General features: G+C 44.3%; 1 protein-coding gene across 15 annotated transcripts in view; it reads left to right on the top strand.

Annotated features, from left to right (window-relative positions):
• The first annotated feature begins 33 nt into the window (after positions 1-33).
• ANKRD44 (ankyrin repeat domain 44) overlaps positions 34-11885 on the top strand; it is a 135731-nt gene continuing 123879 nt past the window's right edge. For all 15 annotated transcript variants that reach the window (XM_027637419.1, XM_027637424.1, XM_027637416.1 and 12 more), the window contains exon 1: positions 34-115. In XM_027637419.1, coding sequence (XP_027493220.1) covers positions 89-115 — 27 coding nt within the window. In that variant the 5' untranslated portion in view covers positions 34-88. The remainder of the gene's footprint in view (positions 116-11885) is intronic.

The following is an 11885-nucleotide window of genomic DNA, read 5'->3' as shown; positions in this document are numbered from 1 at the left end:
GCGGAGCCGCCGCAGCAGCAGCGCCGGTGTCGGGGCGCGCTCGCCGCCCGCCGCGGGAGCTGCATGTGCGCGGGAGCCGCGGCGGAGGATGGCGGTGCTCAAGCTCGCCGACCAGGTGGGCGCCGCGGGGCGGGCGGGAGCGGGGCGGAGGGCTCGGGCTCGGGCTCCGCCGCAGCCCCCGCGGCGGTGCGGGGCGGCCGGGGCGGCCCTTCTCCGCGGGTCCCTCCTTCCCTGGGGCGCCGTGCGGTGCCGGCTCCCCCCGCCCGCTGGGCCGCTGCCGGTGCGCTGCCCTTCGCCTCCCGGCGGACGGTGTCTGTGCGCGGCGGGCCGGGGCTCGGGGCCGGGCAGGGCGCAGCTCCCGGGGTCGCAGCAGCAGCAGCAGCAGGAGCCGGTCCCGGCCGCGGGCGCTCGCCCGTCCGCGCTGCCGCCCCGGTGAAACCCTGACATCTCCCGTCGGCGGGGCGGGATGGAAGCGGCTCGTTTCGAAAGGCCTGTCGGCTCTGCTTATCCTTCCTTTGGGTTTCTCCCTCGTTTCATTGCCGTGCCGTGCGTAGAAATTATTTTTCCTGTTGCCTTTTTGCTTAGGAAGTGCCTCTTCGGATTAGCTGTCGCCGTTGTTCACAGGCTGCTAGGAAGACCCGTAGTATTAAATCCTTGGATCGTGTTAAATTTAGCAATGGGCAGACAGCTGTAATGAGCATAAAAGTATTTCTAATCATTGGTACTTAAAAGCATTTAAAAACATTTAGTAAATTGATATTATGACTCCCACATCCTAATTTATCCACACACTCTACCAACTGTTACACACTTTGCGTGCTTTAATCGGCTATTTTTAATTTAACTTGGTGTGCCTGTGATCTGCAGCGTGGGTGTCCTGTGAGCCTTAGACCCTTCCTGTGGGGTTCAGAAGGACTGCCTTAAGCCAGCCCCACTCCAAATACCCGTACTTAGAGATCACAAGCCTCACTCACAGTCTATTTGTGCTTTTCCAATATAACCTTCCACATGCACAAAGCTGCTGCATAGCACATTGAAAAGAGTTTTGAAAGGAGAAAATGATAAAGCTGCTTCTAAAGTAAAAGCAGTACTGTGGGACCAGACAATAACGTGTTTTTGTGTGTAACAGAAGGCAGTATTTAGGGGCTGTCTCCTGATATGTCCCTTGAATATCAACATCTTTAGATATTTGCTTATGACTGGTAAAGAAAATGTTTCACACCATGAGACTTCTCTACCCCATGGTGCACAGACTGAGTCTCAAAAATAAGGAGATTCAGGTAGGATGTGCATGCTACAAATCTAAACAGCAAGCATTAGTGTTAAAAATGCATGTTACAAAGGACCAAAATTTTATCATTTTAGTGCTTTTTACATGCTTAATGAACCCCTTGAATTTATTGCCTTTAGCATTTTTAAACCTTTGCTGAAATCTTGCAGCGAGGATTTTGCTTCACCAGTAGAAGTCAAAATAGATTTAAGTCAAATAGATCACATCCTGATGAAGTGTGTAATGCTGTAGAAAAATGATAGGCTGTTGTCTCAGGGTTCTCCTTCTTCTCTGAGAGCCCTCAAAGCTCAGGGATGAGGCTCCTTAGAGCCCTTAATGCCCCTGCAGTGTGCCTGCTTTGGGGACACTCAAAATTTTGGTTGATGCTCATTATTGTTTGTGATCAGGCTATGGTCTGGGGCACCATAAGGCAGGCTGATAGTTTTTCTGCGTTGATATATGTCTCCTGTTGTTTACAAAGGGATATACTGGTCTACTTGTACTCATCCTACTGGACCTCTTTTTATTTCTTTCAGTTTCTTCCCCAGACCTGTTTCTTTCGCTTTCCGAGAAGCTGGAGGAGGGGGAGAATACATTCGAAGCTGGCTGTGGTGCTTCCTCTTAAACCGAGAGCAGAAGTTTGTGTGCCTGTTTCTGTGTACTTGGAGCTGTTGCTGGCAGAGCCTTTCCAATGTGCAGCCTGAGCAGTGTCACCAAGGCACTGGGGCTGCACAGCCTCCCTCAGCAGCTCTCTGTGCACCAGGCCAAGCTGGGCTTGTCATCCACATCAGGTTTGAGGAGTACTGTCCCCAGACTGGCCCACCTTTAGCTAAGAGAGACATGATAGCAGCAGCCCCATGTGTTTATAGACAGACCCCGGCACAACAGAGGTGAATCTGGGATGGAGAATGGTGTGCCTGGGAAGATTTGCATTCCTATAACAACTGCTGTGTGTGCTCGGATTCACTGGGGTTGCAGGAGCAGGCTCCTTCTGCATTTCTTCCTGCTCTTCAGGATTGAGGGCAACTGTCACAGCGATAACTTGCAGCGATTCAGGAAACTGTTTCCTTTTCCTTAAACACCAGAGGCCACAGCTGTCCATGTGCTCTCAGTGTCCTGCAGTGAGAATTGGAGGATGTAGGACACTGCATACGACATACACCTGCAGCAGCTGGGACCTGGGCTGCTGGGAGTGGGGGTTCCTCTTTGTGCACTGACTGTGAGGTTTGGTTCGGGTCTTAGTTGTGATGTTCAGAGAAGGCTGACTTTGCAACCAAGAGCTCTCTGCCTGTTGTTGGGATTTCTGTAGCACATACTTTCTTCTGGATCCATGACTTTCTTGACCAATGATGAGAGCTCATGCAGGAGATGACTAGAGAACCTCCATGCTGAGAGTTTAAACATGTGTTTCTCTAAGTAGTCTGTTTCCTCCTCTTTTCCATTCTCAGCTTCTCTTACCAGCTGCATCTAACAGCACATGAAACACATGAGAAATTAATCACACCATTTCTCATACAGGCTTTGAAGGCAGACAGATGTTAATTATTGCTTTTTTGATATAGCTGAAAGGTGCTAAGGTGTGGCTATGCTTAATCCTTAAGAGATTATCAGTAGTTTTGGTTGCATTCTCTCCTTAGGCAGGAGAGCTTTATTTAAGAGTTTAGCTCTGAATTTGCTTCCAGTGATGGTAATTTCTAGCTCATCAGTTGGGCCACAAGAAACCTGTAAGTCATTTAAGCACAGGAAGTGTATTCTACCATCATTTGTTTCTACATGAATTTCTTTCAAACCTTGCTTTTTTTCTGTAACTGCACCTAGTCGCTTTTGAATGACTAAATGTCAAACTGAAAACTTGCTAAGATAATTCACAAAACTTAAATTAATTCTTAGGATGATAATCTTTGTGCATAGTGATGTGTCTGTGCACTTGTAAACATTCAGATGTTCTAAATATTTCAGTTGTCACATACAAATATTGCAAAACTTGCTCTAAATCTTAACACGTTTATGCAGTTCTTTTTTTTTACCATCTCTGCAGTGAATGTTGATTACAGCAAGCATGCAAATTGGTTTAGGGACTGAAAAACTGTTGGTTTTTTTTTTCCAGTTCTAAGACTTACTGCTTATTGTTCCCCATCCAAATCATTAGTTGTACCTTTTTCATTTTGATAAGTGTTAGTATTTTACAGTATGTGAGGGTGGAGTTGTATATGATAAAAACCTTTGCAATTAAGCTAGAGTTCAGAAGGAGCAGAAGACAAGTGCTTCAACAAGCGAGCAGCCAGAGGCTGTCAGGTGTGAGTTGCACTGACACAGCTTGAGTCTGGCTGTGTGTATATGAGAGGGCACGGAAACCCTTGCTGTGCCCCTCCAGTGCTCTTTGAGGAGATCTCCTTACTGCAGCTCTTCATTCCTTCCTGGAGTTTGAGTTGCCATTCCCCCCTCCTCATGAGTGTCCTTTCCTCTTTGCCAGAGCTCTCAAAGGGTGAAGGTATTGATTAGTTTTTTACTTTAGTGGCTGCTTTTTGAGCACCAGTTGTTACCTGGACCCACCTCTCTTATCCTCTGAGTAATCAGCAGATTCAGGGTGCTTCCTGCTGCTGCTCTCCTTGCTTACTGTCTGCAGGTTTTTGCACAGCTTATTCTTCATACTTACACCAAGTATCTTGGTTTCTTGAGAGCTGTTTGTTTGCTGCTTGCAGAGAAAGCCTGTTAGATGAAGTCCTGCTGAGTGTGCTTTTGATCTTCAGGTTTTTCATTGATGGTTCTGGACAGAAATCAGACAGTTGCTCCTGTCAGGGCTCTGTGAAAGGGTAAAATATCTTCAAATAAGTCTATATGTAAACTTCTGTGAGTTAGCTTTTGGGAAATTATTTTGGAAGAATCTAAGTTTCTGTGGTGTCTCCATCTCATTTTCAGTCTTGTCTTGCCAGCTGAGGCTCTAGTTGCAGGATTGCCAGCAGTGCCCACAGGCCTACAGGTTGTCTCTCTAGCTAACTCCATCCTCTCTGTTTAAAGCCAGCAAAAGTCACTCTGTGCATGGCTGCGTCTGATTTGGGATGCCAGCTCTGCCTGTACAGACCAGGTTGCCTTCCCTACCTTGGCACAAACATGCCTGTCGTGCCAAAGAGGCAGAGATGGTCGGAGCAAGTTGTGTGTGGGGACATCCTGCTTATTGATGTCTGTCAGAGTCTGATGCAAGCTCTCCCCTACCTAGTTGTTGGTTATAGTTATGCATGTTTACAGGGGAAATGTATCATTCTGTCTTTGAAAGACACTGAGAATGTTTTCTATAAACAAAAATAAAATGGGAAGTTACCTAGGAATGTAGCTACTTTGAATAGACATAGTGCTTAGTGGTTTCATGCCTGCACTGCCAAATTCGGTGAGAAGCTTGCTGTAAATCTGAGACAGACACAGGCTCTATCTAGTCTTGAGCCAGTTCACCTGGAGGGTCAAAGTGTGACTTTAGTGTCACCGGCCCAGGCCCTGCATGTACAAAGCAACAGAATTATTTTTAGGCTGCCCTTGCAAGCACGCATATGCATGCATAAGGGTAATGAAGCCCAGATAAATGGTTAGTGTGTGTACTTAGGCTGCTATTAAGTGCAAAACCTCATCCTGTCTCCTGGTATTTTGCCTGTTGTTTTTGATTGCTGAGAGTAATGCAGTGTGACTAGGACTGAAAGGACCATTTCTCTCCCTTTCCCAAATGTTTTCCTGTGTTTGACGGTTCTTTACTGACCACCAGGATCCTTTTTATTATGGTCACAGAGAAACAGCATTAAACAGATGTTTAAATAATTTTAAACAGATGTCAAAGATCATAAAAATAATCTGGGGAAAGGCTGGACTTGTGTCTGAATACACTTAAAACCAAATGAATACAACGGTAACAAATAGTCTTACAAAACCAATTACATATCCAAATGATAGTGTATCTTTAACTTATTTCAGAATCATTCAATTAATATGACTGTTTTTCTGTATATCCTTTCTCTCTGGCAAGTAAAAGCATCTGAGAAAATACCCCTGAATTTGGTGTATAAAATAGGAGTAATGAACTTGTGCCCTGTGGCCACAGCCAACCTGTGAGTTAATTTTGCTTGGCGTGAGATCCCACGATTCCTCCCCTCCTCATATTATTGCTGGATAATACTAAGGTATATATGTTAATTTGCACGTTGCCAAGTGGCTTTGAAAGGGCTCACAGTAAGAAAGAGATAATCTGTTTTAGTACAAAATACTCAGGTAGCCACAAAACTAAGGTAATTGTGGGGAAGGAAGAAGGAGGAATTTACCCACAGGAGTGTGTCTCTATTATTTCCTGTGAAATTAAAATGTGGTTGGACCAAAATAACTCCAATGTCACAGCCACTAGCTTTCTAGAGCCATGACATTCCTGGGCGTGCCATAGATACTGGAGATATGGCTCTATGCATTTTAAAATAAACTAAAAACTTTGGGAAAAAAAGTGGGATGAACCAGCATTCCTGTACTTGTTCAGACCTATAGGAGTGATGGTTGCTGCCATCTGGTATAGATGGCACCCGGGCTCTGGCACAGAGAATCATTGAATTGTTTAGGTTGGAAAAGACCTTTAAGATAATAGAGTTCAACCATAAATCTAACATTGCCAAGTCCACCACTAAACTATGTCCCTACACATCTTTTAAATGCCTCCAGGGATGCTGCTGTTCAGAGGAGGTGGTGGGGAAAGCTTTGGGTCACCAAAGAGAGCAAGAAAGAGGCTTAAAAAGGAAGCTGCTTCTTTCCCCCCCCAAACCCCCACGGCTTCTGCAATGTTTCACTTCCTGATGATTTTGTAACTTTTTTCAAGGTAAAAAAGAAGCACTTTAATAAGGAGAATTTCTGCCGTGGCGTAGTGTGCTCAAGTCTATCATAGGTATTTCTTAAGCAGAGAAATCCTCCCAAAGTTTGCTGTTTGGTAATGCTGTTAAGGTTTGGCAGTGGTTGTGCCTGGATGTCAGTCTGTTTTGAGGGGGTGTGTGCCTGTCATGTCAGGGTGTTAGTTGTCTTGAATTGCTGATGGCATCCAGCAAAACTTACCCTCCTGTATGCACTTGAGGTGTGGTATTTTATCCCTGCCTGACAAGTGCCTCATGACCTCTTCCTGCTCATCTCTTAAATGAAGATGTGGTTGTCATGACTACATTTAGCCGAGAAATAAACGTTCCTCCCAGCTTGAGCACTTGTGTAATGGCTTGGTTCTGGCAAGCTGGTGGTTTTATCTGGATCCTTGCTCGAGGGTGGACAGATGCTTCCTCTGACCTGGGAATAAAAGTGCCCAAGCTGGAGCTTGCTGGTTGCTGAAGTAAGTGGCTGCACGTGCTGCAGCTCTCCTGGGGCATGATTCCAAGCCTGTGCCGCTCCATCAGCAGCACCGTGCAGTGCTGTCAGTCACACAGTGGTCTTGGGGACAAATTCCTGAAAGCCAGCGAAGAAAACTTTCAAGGGTTGTTTCTAGAGGTCTGGGTGTAGCTGATCCTGCTCGTTTATTGCCAGAAAGGCTGAGACTCTGAGATGTGTTGGTGATGGGAAGGGTTTCCCTGTGCTGGTGTGGTGATTTGCAGTGTGTTCACCCAGAGGAGCCAGGCCAAGTGCCTTCTCCTCTTCTGTAAGCTGTCCCTCCACCAACAGATCTTCCTTTACCTGAGAAATGAGCAGCTTACTTTTTAGGAGCTACTGTTTCAGGCTGTCTGCAGGCTTGGGTAATATTTATACAAAATAACTGATGTTTCAACATATTATATTTTTAGGCTTCTTTTTAATCTCTGTTGGCCAGACTTTTTTTCTTTCAGTGGTACTGATACAGGTTCTAGTGTCATCAGATGGCTACTAGAACCTGTTAGGCAAATAAGCCTATTAGGCAAATGTTTCAAAGTATATTATTATTATAACATTGACCACTTCTTCTGGGTTTTATTCCTGCTTCTCTTGAGTGCCCTGCTTAAACATGCTGCCTGTGTAGATTGCAGAACACACAGGTGAGCTAAACTTGCTAAACCTCTATATTTTAACCATTTAGTGCATTTTTTTTTACTGTTTCCATATTTAAATTAGCAGGTTTTTTTTTTTTCCTGTTGTTCCCCTCTTCAGAAGTACATATCTGTCATTTGTAACTTTTTTTGTTAGCTGGAAAGCTTAGGCTGGAAAGTTCCCACAGCTGCTGTCTGTGGCTTCAGCTTTTTTTTATTTGCTGCCCTAGAAACATGTAGCAGCATGCTGTTGGAGCCCTTCGGCCTGGTGACGGGTGGGAATCAAAGCATTACAAAATCACATTTAAAAAGGGAGAAATTATTTTTCAGTTTTAACCAAGGGTTTGAGGTCATTCTTGAAGTTTGCAAGGAGTTGGTCAACAAATTACAGCATTTAGTTGTGGCTAGGTAATTGTGACATTCTGAAAAAGCGTGTGCTTTTTGATGACAGACATTTGCATGTATTTTGCTTTTGGGGGAAGAAAAATCTTTCCTGGCTGCAGATGTACAACCAAAAATGGAGGCTGTTTAATACATTTCTGCCATGCAGGGCTGAACTTCCCAGCCTACAGGCTTGTCTGCTTGATGTTTGTTCTTCCTGTTACGAGCTGGTTTTTATATATGGACGTGCATTTTTGTGCTGGAATTGTTTGTAAAGGCTTGCCCTTTTATTTTTATGAGGGTACTTTGAGGAGAATGCCCTTGCAAAGCCCCACTTCCTCCTCACAGCTGCTACTGTGAGGAAGTAGGGAAAACCATAATGGTTGACTTGTACATACAGTCATAACTGATGTACCTGATGGCATCTATTTACTGAGCTAAGGCTTCAGCTCTTTTCCATAAAGGAGTTGGTTTCTTATGAAAAACCATTGTGCTGTTGAATTATGTATGTGTAGGATTGCTTCAAGGGCCACGTGTTGATATCCTTAATGATACAGAAAGTCTGCAAATAATCACCAGTGTTGAATAATTTGCTGTTAAAGCATTAGCATTTTTATTCTGGCATACTTTCTGATCTCACTGTATAACCATCTTGCAGCCTTTGTAATTTTACAGACTTGTTGCTTGAACAAATGTCTTTTGTCCTTGCAAAAGCTTCAGCAAAAGAGTTGTTTGGTGCCTACTTAGCTGCATATCTCTAACTTTATGTCTCTGTAAGTGAGGTATTACCAGCAGTAAAGAGCATGTAATTTAAAGAAATTTAATAGGGAAAATATAAAAATCAAATATTGCTATGTATCAGCTGAAGAGAAAACTGCACCATCAGGTGCACAAGCTTTCACATTTCCTTTACCAGGATTTCTGGTAAAGGAAATGAGTGTGAACGTTAATGAGCTTTTATATGCTTTTCATCATTAATAATGCAGATAGCACCATTCAGATGGAGAACATAACCCATTTTATCATAACATCATTTTAACATGATGGGCTGCTTGCCTTTCCAAGGTGAAAAGGCCACAGATTGCCCTTTGAAATCTCATCCTCAGATGAAGTTTTACTTTCGGCTCTATTGAATCTAGACTAGCTTTGCAGGAATATGGGGAAACTGCTTTGTATTTATAGTAACACACTGGTAGCAGCACTTGCCTTGCTGTGCTTCTGTGTATAATTTTTTCCACACTTACAATAGACAAAGGTGGACATCCTGTCATTTTCACTGGTATTTTCATTCTTGCCTCTCTGGGTGTTTTTTTTTTTTTTTAATAAAGGTTATGTCTTTTGTCTTCTCTGGAATAAGGCAGCACAGCAAAGCTGTGCCCGTGCTGTTGAGCCTTGTAGGCAGTAGTAGGTGGGTCCATAGGCCACCAAGCTGGGCTCGTGTCACTGCTGGAGCCAACCTTCTGCTGTGGGAACTGGTGCCAGCAGGGAGCCTGCGATCTTGGAAGCTACAATCCCACAGTATTATCTGGTAAAACACTGATTTGCTCAGTGTGGTCTTTGGTTGTTTAACATGCCAAGGGTAAAAAATGAGAGAACAAAGGCCTAAAATACCCTGTATTGTCTTTATGCTTCCAGCTGCTTTAATGTGCTTGCCAATGCGACATGCAGCATTTATCTCCAATTTAAAATCAAGAGAGGGACTTATTTAGTTATTGACTCCAGGAACACTTCCAAAGCATTCTACCAATCAAGTAAAAGTGACGTGCCAGATGCTGCAACTGTTGCCTCTGTTTGAGAGGAGCTGGCCTAGGAGAGTGGTCTTGTTGCATCCCACTTGGCATGAATCAAGATTAGTATGAGGAATTTTTTTTCTTTTAGTGTAAACAAACCTTGATCCTTTAGCTATATGCGTAATCCTGCCCCTCTTTGGGAGATGTGGCCCTGCTTCTGGTGGGATTTTCTGCAGGTGGAGTTTGTGCCTTGGATAACCTTGGCTAGACACAAATCTGAATTTTTTTGTGGGTTTTATTTATTTTTTTTAAGAAGATACCAAGGTGACTTTACAGGTAGGAGAGAGGGAGGTGGAAGAAGAGCTGCCCTGTGGAGTCGAGGCAGAGAGCACAAGGGATGCTAGGAGGAGGCAGAGGAGAAGTTAGGCAGGTGTAGCTGGAGGCACAGTGCTGCTGCCTGATGGTGCTGCCAGGAGAAGGTGGTCATCACCCAGTTTCTCAGCCGGAGAACTGGGATGCAGAGAAACTCTGTGACCAAGGTCAGGCTGAGAAGGGAGCAGGTGGCAGAGCAAGAGCCAAATCCTGTTTTACCTCTTTCAGTCGCTGATTCACAGCGATGCCCTTCTTCCCTGGAAGTTGTTTTAACACTGTTAACTGTGTGGGCTGATGCCAATCTCATGATGTTGCAAGATAAGAAATGAACAGTGGCATGAAGAGTCATAGCACAGTGTTAAATTCAATGAACATCTTGATTTTTTAGCTATTTGTTCCATAAAGTGTAAAATCAGCATTGGTGCTGCTTAAGAACAAGTGCCGTGTTAGGAAATGGTTTCTAGGTCACCTGGTAGGTAAAGGCTTATTCTGGCAGATTGCTGTGGGTGGCTGTCTTTGGTCATTAATCCTGTCATAGGCTTAGTTGTGTCTTCTGGCAGTGCAAATGGTAAAAGTGAGATCAGCCTGTTGTGCATCAATGCTGCTTGTTTAGCCTAAATGTCCTGATAATCCAGGACGGTGTGACTCTGCCACAGAGCACACACAGGAAGCTGGGTTGTTCAGAGAAATGGAGATAGCCTCTCAAATCTGAAAACTTACTGTCAGTGGATACGATGGTGCCCTTTGGGTACGTTCACATAAGGTCTGTTTCATGTCAGGCTTAAACTGATCAGTCTTAGAACCACGGAATCATTTGGGTAGAAAAGACCTGATCCCCAGGTATAACCACATTCAAGTCATTTGGATATCTCCTTAAGTAGGGATCAATATGTTTAAATTCAACTCTAACACAGGTAATCCACTTGAATACAAAGCAGCATTTTAAACCCATTCAGAAACCCCACCCATGTCTTCTCACTAAGTTTTGTTTATTACTATTAAATATTTATAGACATACAGTTAGTTTCTAATTTCTAATTAGAAAATGCTCCTTTTAGAAGCATTTTCATGAAGACTGGCAAATTTGTGCATTACCCCTGCTACCGAGAGGACTGTTATTTCTTTTCTGCAAAAGAGAGCAAATGGAGCTGAACAGATTTGTCCTCTTCCACAGAGAAGGGTAAGACTAGCTAAACGTGCTGTGTAGCCTGTATGGCTCAGAGAGTGAACTATCTGGACCCGAGTTCTCTGAGGATGTACCTACTGTTGGTGGGGAGATCACACAGCCCAGGAGCACCTGCATTCCCCAGCTTGGCAGGTGCAGTCACCTGGGGTAGCTGGTTACAGCAAGCCTTGCATTTATCCTCTTCCTGCAGGCGTAGGCAGAGCTTTCACATTAATCAGGGATTGCATTTAGGATCTCCTGGTTCCTGTTCCTGGGTAGAGTTTGCATATCTTTAGTGGATTTTTATGCCTCTTCATGCCCTCCAAGGCAGGTATGTGATTCACCAGAGAGCTGTCTGGAAAAGAAGAGACAAATGACAGCAAACCACAGAGCAGGCACATGATCTTCAGCACTTCTTGTTCCCACAGGGCCAGCTGAAGACAGCTCCAAACAACTGTCTGAAAACCTATGTGTGACTCCTCAGGGATGACTCTGTGCAGACACATGGTCTCCAGCCCTTTAAAAGAGGTCTTTAAAGACCTACACGCTTTCAGACGTTTGTCTGGAGAATTCTTCGTGTGACTCTGTGGTAGGTACAGAAATTAAAAGGAGGTGGACAAGCAGGAGTAATTCAGTGCCTTAAGCCTCAAAAAGCTCTAGCATGGAACAAGCTTTCACCTAGGGCTTGTGCACAACTGCCTGTCCAGCAAAAAGGGAAGGCTCTGACCCACAGAAGTAACAAAATCTCTTTATGTGTTTTCTTTCCCTGTGAAACTGTTGAGCTGTTCAGAGTCTGCTGGATTGAATTGCACTGCTGCTTGCTGCGATATTGGAGCATCAAAAAAAAAAGTGCTGTAAGAATAACTGTGCCTCACCTATATGGATGTAATCCCAACAACAACATTGCATTTGAGACAGAGTGATTGTTTAATTCCTGACACTGCTTCTGTTGGTGTATTTTGTTTGCT

Source organism: Corapipo altera, unplaced genomic scaffold, assembly GCF_003945725.1.
Source record: "Corapipo altera isolate COAL_440 unplaced genomic scaffold, ASM394572v1 45, whole genome shotgun sequence".
Taxonomy (NCBI): domain Eukaryota; kingdom Metazoa; phylum Chordata; class Aves; order Passeriformes; family Pipridae; genus Corapipo; species Corapipo altera.
The sequence above is the reverse complement of the archived record's forward strand: the minus strand, read 5'-3'. Positions and strand labels throughout refer to the sequence as shown.